Source organism: Myotis myotis, unplaced genomic scaffold (assembly GCF_014108235.1).
Source record: "Myotis myotis isolate mMyoMyo1 unplaced genomic scaffold, mMyoMyo1.p scaffold_m19_p_12, whole genome shotgun sequence".
NCBI lineage: Eukaryota > Metazoa > Chordata > Mammalia > Chiroptera > Vespertilionidae > Myotis > Myotis myotis.
In genome coordinates, this window is record NW_023416316.1 from 36948254 (window position 1) to 36964777 (window position 16524).

The 16524-nt window shown below is 43.9% G+C and overlaps 1 protein-coding gene across 8 annotated transcripts in view; it reads left to right on the plus strand.

Annotated features, from left to right (window-relative positions):
• Positions 1–16524, plus strand: part of PRUNE2 (prune homolog 2 with BCH domain) — a 208117-nt gene that overhangs the window by 125773 nt on the left and 65820 nt on the right. For all 8 annotated transcript variants that reach the window (XM_036330781.1, XM_036330783.1, XM_036330782.1 and 5 more), the window contains exons 7-9: positions 4802–4960; positions 6872–13418; positions 14034–14790. In XM_036330781.1, the coding sequence (XP_036186674.1) occupies positions 4802–4960; positions 6872–13418; positions 14034–14790 (7463 nt within the window). The remainder of the gene's footprint in view (positions 1–4801; positions 4961–6871; positions 13419–14033; positions 14791–16524) is intronic.

Here is a 16524-nt window from a genome sequence, read left to right on the forward strand (position 1 = left end):
GATGTTTCTCTCTCATTGATGTTTCTAATTCTCTATCCCTCTTCCTTCCTCTCTATAAAAACTCAGTAAAATATATATTTTTTTTAAAAAAAGAATAATTCCTAGATATTTGGCTTGAGTAACTGATAGATGGTGGTGCCATTTGTGATATGGAGGAACCTGGGGCAGAGGTAGGTTGTATTGTGTTTGAAATGCTTATTAGACATTTACAAGGCAATGTCACATGGATAGGCAAGGTTAGCGTTCAGGTGATGTCGATTTGGTTGTCACTGGCAGATAGAGGGTTTGAATGCCATGCGACTGGGTAAATCGCCAGGGAGAATGTGTAAATAAAGAAGGTTGGAAACAAAGCCTGGATAGAGAACATTTGGAGGTTGGCTGAGAAAAAGAAACCAGCAAAGGTGACTGAGGAGCAGCCAATGAGATGGTAGAAAAACAAGGAGAATGTGATGTCAGGAAAGTGAAGGAATTAAGTGTTTCAAGAAGGAGGGAGAGTCAACCTCATGGAATTCTTTGGAAAAGTCAAACAGAGTAAGAACAGGAGAGTGATTTTTGGATTTGGAACTTTAAAGAACAGCAGCTTGAGTAAAATGATGGGAGTGGAAACCTAGCAGGAGGGCTTCAGGAAACAATAAATAAGCAATAATACAAGAATACACTCTGTTTCACGTACTCACAGTTGTAACCCTACTTTTGCCCACCCATGAATAAACAATGTAAGAAGAGTGGGTTTTTCTCTCTCAAGGACTATTCACATTTAAGTACTCATATATTCATAAGACATTAGTAGATCACTTTTATTTCAAGTGATGCACTAAAGCTACCAGCATATGGCATAAAGATTAAATTTTTCAGAGCAATGGAATGAGAACTAAATAGGAGAGAGTGGGAATTCCACTGCATTTGTTCACACACTTTCAACCACAAATACAGTAAATCTATTGGACATATCACTGTCACTCTCTCGGTTGTTGTATTGGTTAAAGTAGAGCTATATCATTTCTGTTCCTTGCTCTTTGTCACTGTGATCATCAACCTCTTTTTAGGGCCCTTGAGATCTACACCTTAGCTTTTGGCCAGGAAATAAGAAAGCCTTTTTCTCCCATTTCTGGGCCTCCCTACTCATTCCAAAACTGAGTTACTACGGCAAAAGGACTCATGACCTCTAAGATGTTTAATGATCGATCCCATGCTTCCTAACTAATGGAAATAGCCTGGATTTCTGCCTGTCAGTTCCCAACTGTAATAATTAGTAAAGGAACTTCCTAAATTCCATGCAGCCATCTCCAGCTTGGGTCATATTTGAAATGTGGAAGGCTGTATTGGGGTGGGGATGGTAAATTAAAGGAGGATCCCTTTGTGTTCTAAATCTTTGGTAAAATTGAGTGGGCTATGCATACATATAAATGTATATAATTTTAACTTAAGGTGGGGGAAGCATTTTGGAGACGTTCGAGCAGATTAACAAATAGTATTTGTATACACGTAACTAAAACAGTAATTTATCAGGTAGACGGCAAATGGGGGGAGTGAAATGCCGACCTGTATCTACAGTTGGGTTGTGTTGATGATGAAGTGCTGTTTATTCAGGGCCAGCCCAGCTTGTCAGCAACATAAGAGCCACCACAGCACATGACTCCCTGCGTAGCTAGAAGACAATAATAAATTATCTCCTATGCAAACAGCACCGGCATAAAAGCAGAACAAACAGCCTCTGCCTCCCGAATTCCTAAAGATTCTCACTCATTCCCTTGTTTGATTCAGTTTTAAACATGAAACTCCTGGCATTATCCTAAAGACAGTAGGATGGACACTGGTCTGGACAATTTTATTAGGATAGGTAGGACAAGGTTGTTGATGATCTCTGTTTTGGGGTTAAGTATTTTGTTTCTTTAACATGCTTAAATGAGTCCCAGGAATCTTTGTTTTATCAATACTGCATCTGATCCTGTGGAATTTGGGGCCACCCAGAGGAAAACTGGGAGGGTGTTACTCAAGGGTGTTTGAGCCTAAGAATCACTTGCGGTACATAATGAAATACAGATTCTTGAGCTAATCCTCAACCTGCTAAATGAGAAGATGCAAAGCAGCCCAGAACTATACACCCCAGGCTGATTTTTATGATGAGGATAGTGTGAGGAGCAAGGGCCTGAGGGTGTGAATCAGTAAGTCCTGGGACAGCACTGAGATAACCCAAAGGACTGCTTCATAGGAAAATATACCAATTAACTAAGACCTCCCTAGAGCAGTGCTTTTCGGATTTCCATGTGCATCACATCACCTGGGATTTGTGGAAAGGGCAGATTCTGCTTCAGTAGATCTGGGGCGTGGCCTGAGACTCTGCCCTGGACTTGAGTCCAGCAAGTGTCATATTGTCCAATATGACACTTGGACAATAAATAGCTGTCATTTTAACACAGAAGAATCCCAATTGATTGGAGCTCAGCCAACATTTTGGAATAGCAAATGTTCCACTTGTATGGCTTTGCATAATGCTGATTCTACTGAATCCTAACCTTGCCCTCAGATCCAGTAAAATCTGCTCTCTCTTGTTTGACTGACCCAGTGGGAGTGTCATGGTAATTTTATTATGTGTCAGACTCTTAGAAATGTTGTGTCTTCTTTTAGGAGTTTATAAATGCATTTTGGGGTTTTATGTACATAATTTAAAGATATTTTGAAAGGTCCTGGCCACTGTTGTTCAGTGATTAGGGCACTGGCCCATGCACCAAAGGGTCACAGGTTTGATTCCTGGTCAAAGGCACATACCTGTGTTGCAGGTTCAACCCCTGCCCCCGGTTGGGTGTGTGTGTGAGGCAACCAATTGATGTGTCTTTCTCACATCGATGTTTTTCTCTCTCTCTCCTTCCCTTTCTTCCCCCCCTTACCCCCTTCCTTCCTTCCCTCCCTTCCACTCTTTCTAAAAAATGTATACATATATATTTTAAAAGAAAATTGTAAAGCTTCTTGTGCTAAAGCCTTCAGTCACTGGAGATAAAATATACGTAGCTGCTGTCCATTCTTGTTTTCCTTTGGAACCATATCTGGCAGAAAGTTCAGTATTGAGGCTCTTGATGGATAACACCAAGGATTATTTGAAATAATTTTATCTATTGAATGCACATGTATAATCTGAGGTCTGTTTTATTTTTTAAGTTTATTCCAAATATCTACTTTGATTGTGAGTGAATTAATTTTTTAAGTATCCGTTTAAAAATTGTTAATATGACACTTGGACAATAAATAAAAAGCATCAAAGCTGACAGTAGGCATTTTGGAACACATGCTTCCAAAGCTAGTGTATTTGAACATCATTGATTTCATTAGCAAGTCAGTACAGTAGACCCTTGGTATTCATCAGCAATATATTCTGAGGCCTTTGTGAATTCCCATGTGCAATTCCTTGTAACCAAAAAGTGAATGAAAGTGGCCTCCTGAGATGCCTAATAAAAGTGGCTGCTGCAGAAGTAAAAAATAAAGGCCCCTTGAGATGTGGAAGCTGGTGATGGGCTGAGCCTGCAAGTCTGCCAAGTGTCCCTTGTACCCTCTTAGGGGCTCAGAGACCTTGAGGGTGAATTCAGTAGAATTAGAGTACATGTGATATGGATATTTTAAATAGTCTAAGCCACAAACATCATATGTTTCAAAGAGCTACAACATATAAACATTAATCTGGGCATGAACAAATCCTCACCTATATGCTATCTGAGGAGAGGGTATGTGGCACTTCCACTTTGTGTGGTGTACATTTCTGTATTGCTTTAATACTTTACCAGGGGCATGCATAATTCTGATGACTTTTGTCATTAGAAAAAAAATTAATAGAATTCTTTATCTATCTTGAGTGCATTATCATGGTGATTTTCATTAAGTAGCACAATACACTGTCAGTTGATTGATTATATATGATGATCATATATATGCCACATATATGCTATGATGGAGGATTATGTAGTACAGGTTGATTTTGTATATGTGTCTCTCCATTCAATAGACATTTCTTGAGCCACTAGTATATGCCAAGCATTGGTCTTCACTATGTTTCTTTAAGAAAAAGAGAAACCCATGCCAGCAAAGTGGTTCTCATTGTAGTTAATAAAACTTGAAAAGGCCAGCACACCTTCCAAGGAGGTGAGCCATAGGTCTGGGTACTCCGTGGTAGCAGTTGACTTTTCTGCAGTTATTCATTTCTCCTTATTACCATGTAGAACAAGCAGATCTGACATCACAGCCTTTACACAAACCTTCTAGACATCTACTGAATACATGTGTATAAGAGGTCCGATTTTTTTAAAAAGGGGTAAAAAGCATTCAGTAAACTCAGCTAGGTTCATCCTTATGAATTCTGCTTGAAGTTAATAATAATCATTAGAAAACATTATAGAAAAGAACAATAATTTCCTACTTGCTATTTTTCTAGTGGTAAGTTGCAATAATAGCAGACATTCCTATGTCCTAGGATCATTAAGATAAAATATCAGTAATTGAAATGAAAGTCAGTATTTGAATAAATATTTTAGGGGAAAAACAGAGATCTTATTAAGGTATCTGTTTCTTATCTAAACTATTCTTAATAATCATGGCAAAGGCTCTTTCCTTTCTTTGTTTTAGGAAAACAAACAAGCAAGGTACGTCTTAAGCCATCGCATGAAACTTTCCAAACTTCCTCGAAGTATTTATTTCACTTGAGTCTAATAATATATCTCTGTCGCAATACAGCATAGGACTGGACAAATTTGTGGCAAACCGCCCAAAGCTGAGCAGTTTGACATTAATATCAAATTGCCTGTTGTTGTTTTAGAACTGTGTGTTTCACGGCAATATCACCAGTGATTTGAAAGCATTTGCAGACAAGTTCGGTTTTGATGTCCTCATCCTCTTGGCCAGCTATCTATCGGAGGAGCAGCAGCCAAGACGACAGATTGCTGTGTACTCCGAGAACCTAGAGCTGTGCAGTCAGGTAAGGATCTCCTCCCACCCTGGTACGTTTCACTGCATCGTGACCTGCTTGCTCTCAGAGCAGGTGGTGGAGGATGGGAATGGATTGGTGGCATAAGGAAAATGGCCCAGGAGAAAAAGTCCTAGAGTTTGAGTTTTAAGAATTGTTGGGGGTATTTTGTACATTGGGCCTTTTAAAAGAACCCCATAACCATTCTCTTCTGGAATGAATCCATAGTGGGGGATAGATTATAGCTTTCTTATCCAAACGAGGGCCAGTCTTCCTTTGGGTGCTGTTTTCTTAGTCTCTGCCTGAATGCCTGTTTGGTGCCCAGTGTTGAGTAACTTTGATGCTTTAATCAAAGTTAGCCTCTAGGTACTAGAATTCTGACTGGGTAATCAGTTGGACCCTCTCAGTTGAGAGCTGAATCTTTTAACACAAGCCTATGGAAAGTATATAAAATGTAGACAAAATTAATCCAAATACCAAACCAGGTGTATTCAATAAGTAACATGAGAGCATACACGATTCATTATAATATGAATATCATGGCCTAGAATGGGTTCATCAACCAGTCTTTCCTCGCTAATGGATTAGACACCTCGTGTATCCACAGGTGGCAAGGGGCAAAGTCTCGACTTTTCTGCATCCTCGTTCCCGTCTTAAGAGACCTATCTAGGCTTTCTTGACTATAAGGCTGCCCTGTGCTTTCTCATGTCCAAATATGAAAGAGGCCCCTGTCCCTGCTACAGATGCATTTGGTACCTCTTTCTGACCCATACTGTGCATTGTGTCATCAGCCTGAGGCCTCTTCAGTGCTTTGTTCTGCCTTGGGTTTCAAAGCTGAATTTTATTTTCCTATGGACAGGAGTTAGGTCTCCTCAGCCTTCAGTATGGTGGTTTTACACATGACAATTAGTAGAAAATCAATTGTTTAAAGGTTAATTTTAAAAAGACCAACATAGAAGAACAGAAGAAGGGGTTAGAAGCCCTTGGCTGCCTCCACCCCACCTCTCCTTTCCTCACCCAGCCTCCCCACCAGAGACAGCTCTTTGGAACCTAGAGCAATACAGAGTCAGGACTACTCACTCCTAACGAACCCCTCTTTGTTCCTGTGGTCACTGTTAGTCACAGGTCAGCATCTGCAGCTTAACTGTCTGAGTTCAAAATGTGGCTCCTTCACTTGTTAGCTGCATGTGGTTGGTCAAGGTATTTCATCGTCCTGGGTCTCCGTTTACTCCTTGTCAAAACGGGGGTGAAGAGTTCCTACCTTGTAGAATTGTCATTAAGATTAAAGAAGATAATGCATATAAAACCTTTAGAACTGGGCTTGGCATAGGAAAACATTCAATAAATGTTCATTATTAATCACTATTATTATCTATGCAAGCTCTGTAGTTACTTATGATTATTGTTCTTGCTTCTGCTGCTGCTGATGTTGTTACCTTCACTAATCCTGTGGGACCATTTCAAAAGCCCCATGTGAAAATATCCCCAACACTTCCTAAAACCAGGGAGCTTTCCCATTAGTCCTTGTCAGCAACCAGCATTATTTCTGTGTGTGTTTTTCAAATTTGAAAAAATTTGCCCTTTTTTTCACACTTCCACTTCTGTTGGAGGATGGTGTTATATTACACTAAGGAAAAGATTTATGTGGTTTTAGATCTCTTTTCCTACAACTCTCAGAATCCAGCAAAAGTGAGCCCCTGCATTTTGAGTTCAATAAAAAGCCAATTTGATAGGATTAGAGAAAGAGTTGGTGGTCTGTTTGGTGGGACTTTCCATGCATCATACAATTTTCAGTTATTTGAATTCTTCTTTAAAGACAGATGGACACAGATTAATTTTATATTAAGAAAAATTAAGAAAAAGGAGTTGCAAAGAGCAGGGAGTACCTGAGTGCTCATGCAACCCCCTGTGTTTCCCTAACAGATTTGCTGTGAGCTGGAAGAGTGTCAGAATCTTTGCCTAGAGCTGGAGCCCTTTGAATGTGGCTGTGATGAGATCCTGGTGTACCAGCAGGAGAACCCTGCCGTGACTTGTGACCAGGTGGTTCTCCTTGTCAAGGAAGTCATCAATCGGAGGTGTCCAGAGATGATCTCCAACAGCCGGACATCTTCCACTGAAGCCGTGGCAGGCAGCGCCCCCCTCTCCCAGGGGTCGTCTGGGATTATGGAGCTGTATGGCTCTGACATAGAGCCACAGCCCAACTCTGGGAATTTCATAGAAAACCCTCCAGATCTCAATGATTCTAACCAGGCCCAGGTGGATGTCAACACAGACCTCGTCAGCCCAGACAGCGGGTTGGCCACCATTAGGAGCAGCCGTTCATCTAAGGAGAGCTCGGTTTTCCTCAGCGATGACAGTCCAGTGGGAGAAGCTGCCGGGCCTCACCATAGCCTCCTCCCAGGGTTTGATTCCTACAGTCCCATCCCTGAAGGGGCAGTGGTGGAGGAGCACGCCCTGTCCAGAGAACATGGGGAACACTTTGACCTCTTCAACTTTGACCGAACACCCATGGTTTCTGGACAGTCCCAGCCATCTTCCCATTCTGCTGACTACTCCCCATCAGATGACTTCTTCCCCAACAGCGATTCGTCAGAAGGACAGCTCCCCTTGGGGCCTAAAGGACTCAGTGGGATGGGAATGAACATGTCTAATTATTCATCCAGCTCGCTTTTGTCGGAGGCTGGCAAAGATAACCTTGTGGAATTTGATGAGGAGTTTGTCCAGCAACAAGAAAGCCCCGGGGATAACTCTCAAAGAAATTCGAGCCTGACAAATTTTGTGGGAGAGGAGTCTCTTTCTCCTGGAAAGAGAGTCCCACCAACACCTATGAACAGCTTTGTAGAAAGCTCACCATCCACTGAAGACCCAGCCCTACTCTGTTCAGAAGACATGGCCCCAAAAATAGTCGACGCAGGTCACACAGGGCCACCTCAGCCTCGTGCGCGGTGCAGCAGCTGGTGGGGTGGTTTGGAAATTGACTCTAAAACTATTGCAGATACGTGGAGCTCCAGTGAACAGGAGTCCGTCTTCCAGAGCCCCGAGTCCTGGAAAGATCATAAGCCAAGCCCTGTGGATAGGAGAGCCTCTGATTCTATATTTCAACCAAAGAGCCTTGAATGCTCAAAGCCAGGTCCCTGGGAGTCAGAATTTGGTCAGCCTGGGCTGGGCAACAAGAACATTCAAGACCAACATGAGGAAAGCTTGCAGTTTCAGAACCTGCCCACTGAGAAGTCACATTTGCCAGACACCTCTCCTCAGGGAACAAACCATCTGATCGAAGACTTTGCTGCTCTGTGGCGCTCAGATCGCTCCCCCACAGCAATGCCTGAGCCGTGGGGCAACCCCGTGGATGGCGGTGAACCAGCTGCCACAGTGTCATTCCCAGCCTGGGGTGCATTTGGTAAAGAAGATGACACCGAGGCTCTAAAAAATACCTGGAATCTGCACCCAACGAGTGGGGAGTCACCTTCTGTGAGAGACCCGAATGAGTGGGTCGTGGCAAAAAGTGGGTATTCTTTTCCTGCAGAAGACCTGGTGGATAGGTCACCCTGTGAGGCAAGTAATGAAGCAGCTCCAGAGATCTGGGGCCAAAAGAACCATGACTCCAGGGCTGACATCCTCATACCTGGAGACCCCAGGTCTGATCCAGATCACGCATGGAATAGTTCTAAGCCCACAAAGGAAGATCAGGATGGTGCCATGGATCCAAAAATTAGGGGAAAACTCTATGAAAAGGTAGATTCGTGGAACCTTTTTGAGGAGAGTATCAGGAAGAGAGGGTCAGACATCTTAGCTCCTTGGGAAGATTCCTTCCTGTCCTATGAGTGTTCCGATTACAGTGCCTCCAACATAGGGGAAGATTCGGTGCCTTCCCCCTTAGATACCAACTACTCCACCTCCGATTCCTATACGTCACCGACATTTGCTGGAGATGAAAAAGAAACCGAAAAGAAACCACTTGCTAACGAGGGAGATTTTGAGTCAAAAGATGCTAACTTTCCCACGGAAGAGGCTGAAATCCCTCCTCAGTCACCACTGCAGCCGCCTAGACATCGAATTAGCTCAGGTCCTGGGAACCTGGAAATGTGGGCTCCACCTCATGCAGATAATAGTTCTGAAAGAAATGCCACTGACAACCCAGATGAAGATGTACTCAAGACAGAGCCCACAGATGACAAGGACGTCTCCGTGGAGGAGGACGTTGGGGAGAGCAGCCAGTCCAGTTACGACAACCCCAGCATGATGCAGCTGTACAACGAAACCAACCGGCAGCTCACACTCCTGCACAGCAGCACCAACTCCCGGCAGGCGGCCCCCGACAACCTCGACTTGTGGAACAGAGTGATTCTGGAGGACACTCAGTCCACTGCCACCATCTCGGATAACGACTTGGACTGGGATGACTGCAGCGCAGGTGTGGCAATCCCTGGTGAAGGTCAAGCACAAGGACACACAGCTGAAGGTACCGAACCCGAAACCCGATTTTCAGTGAGACAGCTAGAACCGTGGGGCACGGAGTATCAGGAAGCAACCCAGGCAGACTGGGGACGCCCTGCTTCTTATGAGCACAGCAAGGACACCTCTCCCAGCGAACATCACGTGCTGAATGAAAAGAGCGGACAGCTCATCGCAAATAGTATTTGGGATTCTGTCATGAGAGATAACGACATGTCATCATTAATGCGACCAAGTCCATCGTATGTTACAGATTCAGAACAAAGCGGAGTGCCTCCCGAAACTCCCAGTGCTTCAGAAAAAATTAAGGACAGTACCATCCCAGATGTGCTAGAAGCCTCTGGAGCCAGTGAGTCAGGAGCATTTGGTCCAGACGAGGAAAACGCGTGCAGAGGAGACCTGCCAGGTGATACGGCGGTGGCCCTGACAACCAGGCTGGAGAATCCAGGGCTTATTGTATGCTCAGATCCCTGGGAAGGTCCTCGCTATGGACAAAGTGAGGGTGAGACAGAAACCCACAGAGCTGTTGATAGGGAGCACCTGAGCGAGGAGGGGGTGATGGATGGAGCCTCGGGAACTTCTGGAAAAGGGCAAGGCGACCAGGAATGCTCTCCCCTAGTTGTATCTGAACATGAAGAAATTTGCGATGAGTCAAGCAAAATCAGCTCTCATTCAGTAACTTCAAGTCCTCAAACTGAGGAATCCCAGGAGGTTCTAGAGCATGAGGAGGGATCTTACAATTCAGACCCCTGTGATGTGCAAACAGATGTGTCCACAGACTACCTACAGGCAAAAGAGACCTGTGAAAAGCAACTCATGAATCACAGAAATCCAGGTGAAACTACTGAAATTTCAGATAAGCTGACTTTAACAAAAAATGTATCTTTACCTGAAATGGATCTTGAGATAACTGAAGAATGTAACATTCTGGGGCCAGAGAAAGTGAACCAAGAGCCACCTCCTGCATGTCCCCAAAGCCTTGATGTTTGGGATGGCCCTACAGACAGTGATGTGCAGGTCAGTTGCACAAGTTCTGAGATAACTATGAATCTTGAAGGTAAGAGTGCTGAAAACCGGCCTCCAGGACCCAGTTCTTCAGGAAATTATGACAGAGAGAGTGTTTCTAGTGAGTATTCACATTCCAGTGCATCAAGTCCTGACCTCAATGATTCTTCGGCTGCACAGCTTTCTTGGGATCATGAACCCAATACTGGGCGTCAGAAGGAGACTCAAGATGACTGGAGTAAACAGAATCACCAAGAATCTGGACTAATTACTGCTGATGGCCAAGTAGAAGTAATTACCGAAATCAAGGACTCGGAGAAAAACAGCATGGACAAGTTTGAAAGGAGCTTAGGTCACAAGGTTCCTACATATTTAGAGATATGGAATGACTCAATAGATGGTGATTCCTTTTCCTCTTTATCCAGCCCTGAAACAGGCAAATATTCTGAATATTCAGGTGCATATCAGGAAAGAAATCTAGTGGTTAGCCATCAGGAGAGAAATGAACGTGATATTCCTGACGCTGTGCAGCCAGAGGATGCAAAGTTCACATCAGCAAGCTCAGGTTCCGACGATGATAGCGTAGGCGATGAGGAGTCACTGGAGGAAGAGAGCCATTTGGTCACTTGCCAGGTTGCTCAGAGCGAACCCCAAGTTTGGGACTCATTAAATGAATCTAAATTCTTGGACATGGCAGATCCCAAGTCTGAGGAATTATCTGCCTACGTAGGCAGTTCAGGACCAGCAGAGAATGAGAACACATCAAACCCATTCTGTGACAATCCACAAAGCAGCCCTGATCACTCTAATTTCTCACCACTAAAGGAGACTGAAACACAGATGATAGCAGTAGATCAGGAGACGAGATCTCCAGAAACAGGGAAGACAGGAAATATCATATGGCAAATATCTCCCAAAACTGAACCAAAGAATGAAAATAATTCTAAACTGGAAATGCTTGACTTCCCAGCTGAGAGCACTGAGTGGTGGAATGCATCTCTTCAGGAAGGGCCACCAACTGGGAGTGCATTTGAGGGGGAGCTATCTAGCTCAAGTGGTATGCTAGAGATGAATTCTTCCATATACCAACACATGGGTCCCTGGGGCATACCCATTCAGGGTGATATGGAATCCATGGACACACATTGTACTAATCCTTTCAGTGATGAACATCAGCCACCCTTTCTGGATAGTAATACGGAGAACGCCCATGAGCAACTTTGGAACATTCAACCACGGCAGCCAGATCCAGAAGCTGATCAGCTTAGCCAGCTTGTAATATTGGACCAAATTAAAGAAAAGGATCCCAGAGAGCAAACTTTCATGTCTTCTGCTGGTGACAAACTCACTTCTGAAACACCTAGCCAAGAGCAGTGTCATGATGCAGTGCTGCCGGTCTGGGATCAGCCAGACCCAGCATTTACTCACATAGATGAAAATAAATGTGTTACATCTAATGTCTCAACTATTGAGTGTCAAGAAACAAATTGGTGGGAGGAAGAAAAATCGTACCCCAGTGAAATGACAAATTCATGCATTACCTCCAAAGATTCCCCTGCTGTCAGTTCTTCTACCCAGTTGATAAAGAAGTCAGGGGCTGAATGGGATGGCTCTACCCCTAGTGAGGGCCCCCAAAGCACATTTGTTCCAGATATCTTACATGGCAACTTTCAAGAGAGTGGGCAGTTGGCCTCAGCTTCGCCTGACTTGTGGATGGATGCTAAGCAGCCCTTCAGTTTGAAAGCAGATGGTGAGAATCCTGATATACTGACTCACTGTGACCAAGACAGCAATTCTCAGGCTTCCAACAGCCCTGATATTTGTCATGATCATGAAGCCAAGCAAGAGACTGGGCTGCACATCAGCGCTAGGATGGGACCTGAAGGGGAAGCCAATGAGTTATATCTCACCGAGCCAAAGCTGGATGAAGAACCCAGTCACGAGCCTGGGCAGGAATTTGTTCCATACAGTTCAGAACCATGTTCTGAAAACAAAATTCCACTGCCTCCCACGAGCAATCAAGTAAACACAAATGGCTCATCTCAGCCTGCTTCCTCTCACAGTGGTTCTCCCGAACCTTCTGAAATAAATGATGAAAACAACACAGGTTTAAAAGCATCAGAAGCAGGAGCCGACCCAGAGATGGCACCAATTTGGGAGCCCATAGACAGAACAATCCCAATGATTAAAAAGGTGGGAACCGCTATTTTTGTAACTCACCAAGAGCCAACCATGGATGGCAACAGCTCTTGGATCTCAGAGGACTTTTCTCCTGAAAGTCAGACAGGGGAAGCAGCCTTGTTGGACCTCGAGCAGCCATTGACTGCTGGGGACCCTGCCTCAGTTCCCGACGCTCTGCCAGTCTCAGACACTTGTCTGGATGTAAGCGAAGGCATCAGTTTCAGCGATGCCTCAGGTCTCAACACGTCCACGGGAACCATAGATGACATGAGTAAACTGACACTATCAGAAGGCAATCCTGATACACCAGTGGATGGGGATGCTGGGAAGCAAGATATCTGTTCATCTGAAGCCTCGTGGGGTGATTTTGAATGTGATGTCATGGGCCAAAATATTGATGAAGATTTCATGAAAGAGCCTGAACACTTTCTCTATGGTGGTGACCACCCCATGGAAGAAGATGCTCTGAAGCAATCACTGGTACCTTACACGCCTCCCTTTGATTTGTCCTACCTCACAGAACCTGCTCGTGGTGTCAAAACCGCAGAGGAAGCTGGGACTCCAGTGGATAAGTCTGTGGGGAGTGAAGCAGGAGAGATACTGCTTTCCACTCTACCTGATCAAAGAAGCAAGGAAAGCCACACTGAGGCCCAAATCAGCCAACCTGGACACCAGCTGGTTGTACTGCATATTCATGAAGACCCTGAGTCAGTTTCTTTTCCTGTCAGAGGTGATTCCAACGTGGAGTTGTCTCCATCAAACATTGACTGGGAAGTAGAAACAGATAATTCAGATTCACCAGCAGGTGGAGACATAGGACCATCAAACGGTAAGAACCAGCCCATTCCACCAACCCCCAGAAACTGCTGCTTTCATTCAATTAACCCATTTGCAAAACATACTCTTCCTACGGGTGTGGGTAAATGGGAACTAACTATATTTGCAAGGCATGCCTACCTAGCCAAGTCCTATATTACAGCAGCAATATCTCCTCCTTGTATAATACCTATCTTTGAGAGTACATGAGAAGATTAAACATTTTTTTGGTATAAAATATCTTTTTATTACAGTTTACATTCAGTATTACTTTGTATTAGTTTTAGGTGTACAGAATAGTGGTTAGACAATCCTATACTTTACATAGTGTTCCTCTGATATTTTAAGTACCCTCTTGGCACCATACATAGTTATTACAATATTATTGACTATAGTCCCTACACTGTACTTTACATCCCTGTGACTATTCTGTAACTACCAACCTACTTCTTAATCCCTTCACCTTTTGCACCCAGCCTCTCCGCTACATCACCTCTGGCTGCCATCTGTTAAACAGATATTTCTTAAATTATCTCTCCTTAGATGGATCATTTGCAAAGATCACAAATCACATAATGTGTTAATTAAGCCTTGTTTCTCCCCTTCTCACCTCATCTTCCACGTTTAGGTGCCAGCAAAAGAATATTCGAGTTTGAAGAAGAAGCAGTAATTCCTACCCAAGAGCCTGAGCAGATTAAACCAGAATTCGGAGAAGAAAGGAACACGGAGAAGAATGAAGACCATCAAGCACAACACCTGGACTACATCCTTGTAAACCATGAAGAAAATTCACCCCCAGAGCCAGAGGCCTCTGAAGCAAGGGAAAGCACATCGGAATCGACAGAGTTTCACGTAGGTCCCAACCAAACGGAGCTGCTAGGAACTCAAGTAGCAAACTTCCCAGACACTTGTCAGTCCGACTCCTTAAGTGAAAGACAAGATCATTCTGCAGAGAACATGTCTTCTGAAGTTGATAAGAGATCATCTTTTGAAAGCCCTGGGCAAGAACAGAGTTGGATGGTCTTGGGCCATAGTGAGGTTGGCAATCCATCGTCAGAAGCTAGGGACGAAGGGTCTGACAGGACTGTGGAGCCAGCCTCTGATCACAACTTGGGCATGAGTCCCCAGATGCAGGCTCTGGGAGAAACAAAGCCTCTAGAATCTGTAGCAGTAGAGGAGGCCTCTGGTCTGTGCAGCCAATCTCAGAAGAGCAAGAGCGGAGGCAGGGCTGGCCCAGATACAGTTATGTTGCAGACTGTTGCCCATGACAATGAATGGGAAATGCTCTCACCACAGCCTTCGCAGAAAAACATAATCCCTGAGACAGAAATGGAGGAGGAGACAGAGTTTCTGGAGCCCAGAACAAGGAAACCAAGACCAAATGGGTAAGCAAAACACTAAATTTACTTTCTTTCTGAAAATGATTTTATTACAAACCAGGGAAATGGTGAGGGATGATGGGATATTAAGAATACCTAGTTTTGCTTATATTTTTTGCAGAGCATGCCATCAATAAAAGTAGCTGCTGGGTAGCTATAATGATAACCATGATTTGTATATATTTTCAGCCAAAAAAGCCCCTCAGTTTCCACCCAGGATCTTACACTTACCCTCCCAATATTTGTCCTGCTCAACACCAATATCAGCCTTATACAAGCCATTGGAACCAGAGTGGGAAGGGCACTAACATTTATTCATAGCACCAGGCAGGGGCACCATTATCTTATTTAATCCTTACAGCAACCCTGAGGTAGTAGGTATTATTCTCTTTATTTTACCCATACTGATGGCGGGAGGGGACTTAAGGATCAGAAAGATTCTATGACTTGCCTAGAATTAAGTAACCAGAGTGAACAGTCTGGGTTTTTTTTTTACCCCCAAAGACTATACTTTCCAGCAGACACACAGAAAAGGCGATTCTGGTTTTATACAAGTATTTAACTTACTAGTGGGAATAAGGAGACTCCACAACAGGCTTAATGTCTTAGTGTGAAACTTCATTCCCTGATTGGCTGGAAAATCAACAAACCACCATTAAACCAGTGATTCATTTATTCATCCATTCACTCACCACATGGTTTTTGGAATCTGCTCTGTGCTGAGTGTCTGGGTAGCCATGGACATAGCAGGGAACAGGATGCCGCCCCTGCCCTCAAGCTTCCAGGCCCTGCTAACACTGTTTAGAGTTGTTTGTGTTTCTCTTTATTTGCTCTCCTGCCTCCAGAGACAAAAGGGCTAATTGTGAAAAGTAACTTAAGTAAAGGGGAGAATCATGTTTCCCCCTTAAAATGTAGTGAGAGAAAAAAAACATATTACTTTTTTCTATTCATTTTGGGAGTATAAAGGAGTATACACAACACATAGCCACAGCCGGTCAAGGAATCTGGACTCCAGCCTGATGCTATCATGTCGGTTATGCATTTTAGGATAACCCTAGGCTTAAGTCTCCTCATCTGTAAAACCAGTGGGTTGGGCTGGAGGATGTCAAGCCTTCCATCAGTATTAAATCCTGCAAATTTAATTTGTGTGTAGCCACGATACACCCAGGAGAGCTTTGGCATTCAAAAATTACGTTTCTCCAGGAAGGAAGGGAACGGAGAACACACAGAATAGCAGGGGTATGTTGAGGCTTAGTCAAAGGCCATAAAGAGTTAAAAGCTATACCAGATTCAAGTGAAGCTTCATAAATCCAGCATTTTCAGTTGGTCTAATCTTTTTTTCTTCCTGTCAAGCTATTTCCTTCCAGAGACCCCAGATCCGTTATCAGAAAGAGAGCAGCAGATGGATCCCAGCAGCCCTGCTGGCATTGTTATAGATTGAGCTAAGAATGCAGGCAGCCTGGAGTTGGCTGAGCTACTGTTTGGCTTCTTGTCTGCATTTTGCACATGGCCCTGAAGTCAAACAGATGATAGTATTGCATTGTGCCACGTGCCCCTCTACTTTCAATCAGGTTTCTCTGTGCAGCCCTTTCTGTTCAGCTCCTGCTGTAATGAAAGTTGTCTCACAGTTGGGAGATTTTCCTGCTGGCATTTGTAGTACCTGTTGCATAAATAATTTACTTGGAAATATTTGTATTATTACAACTCTAGTGTTATTACCAGCATTAATAGTAGTATAAA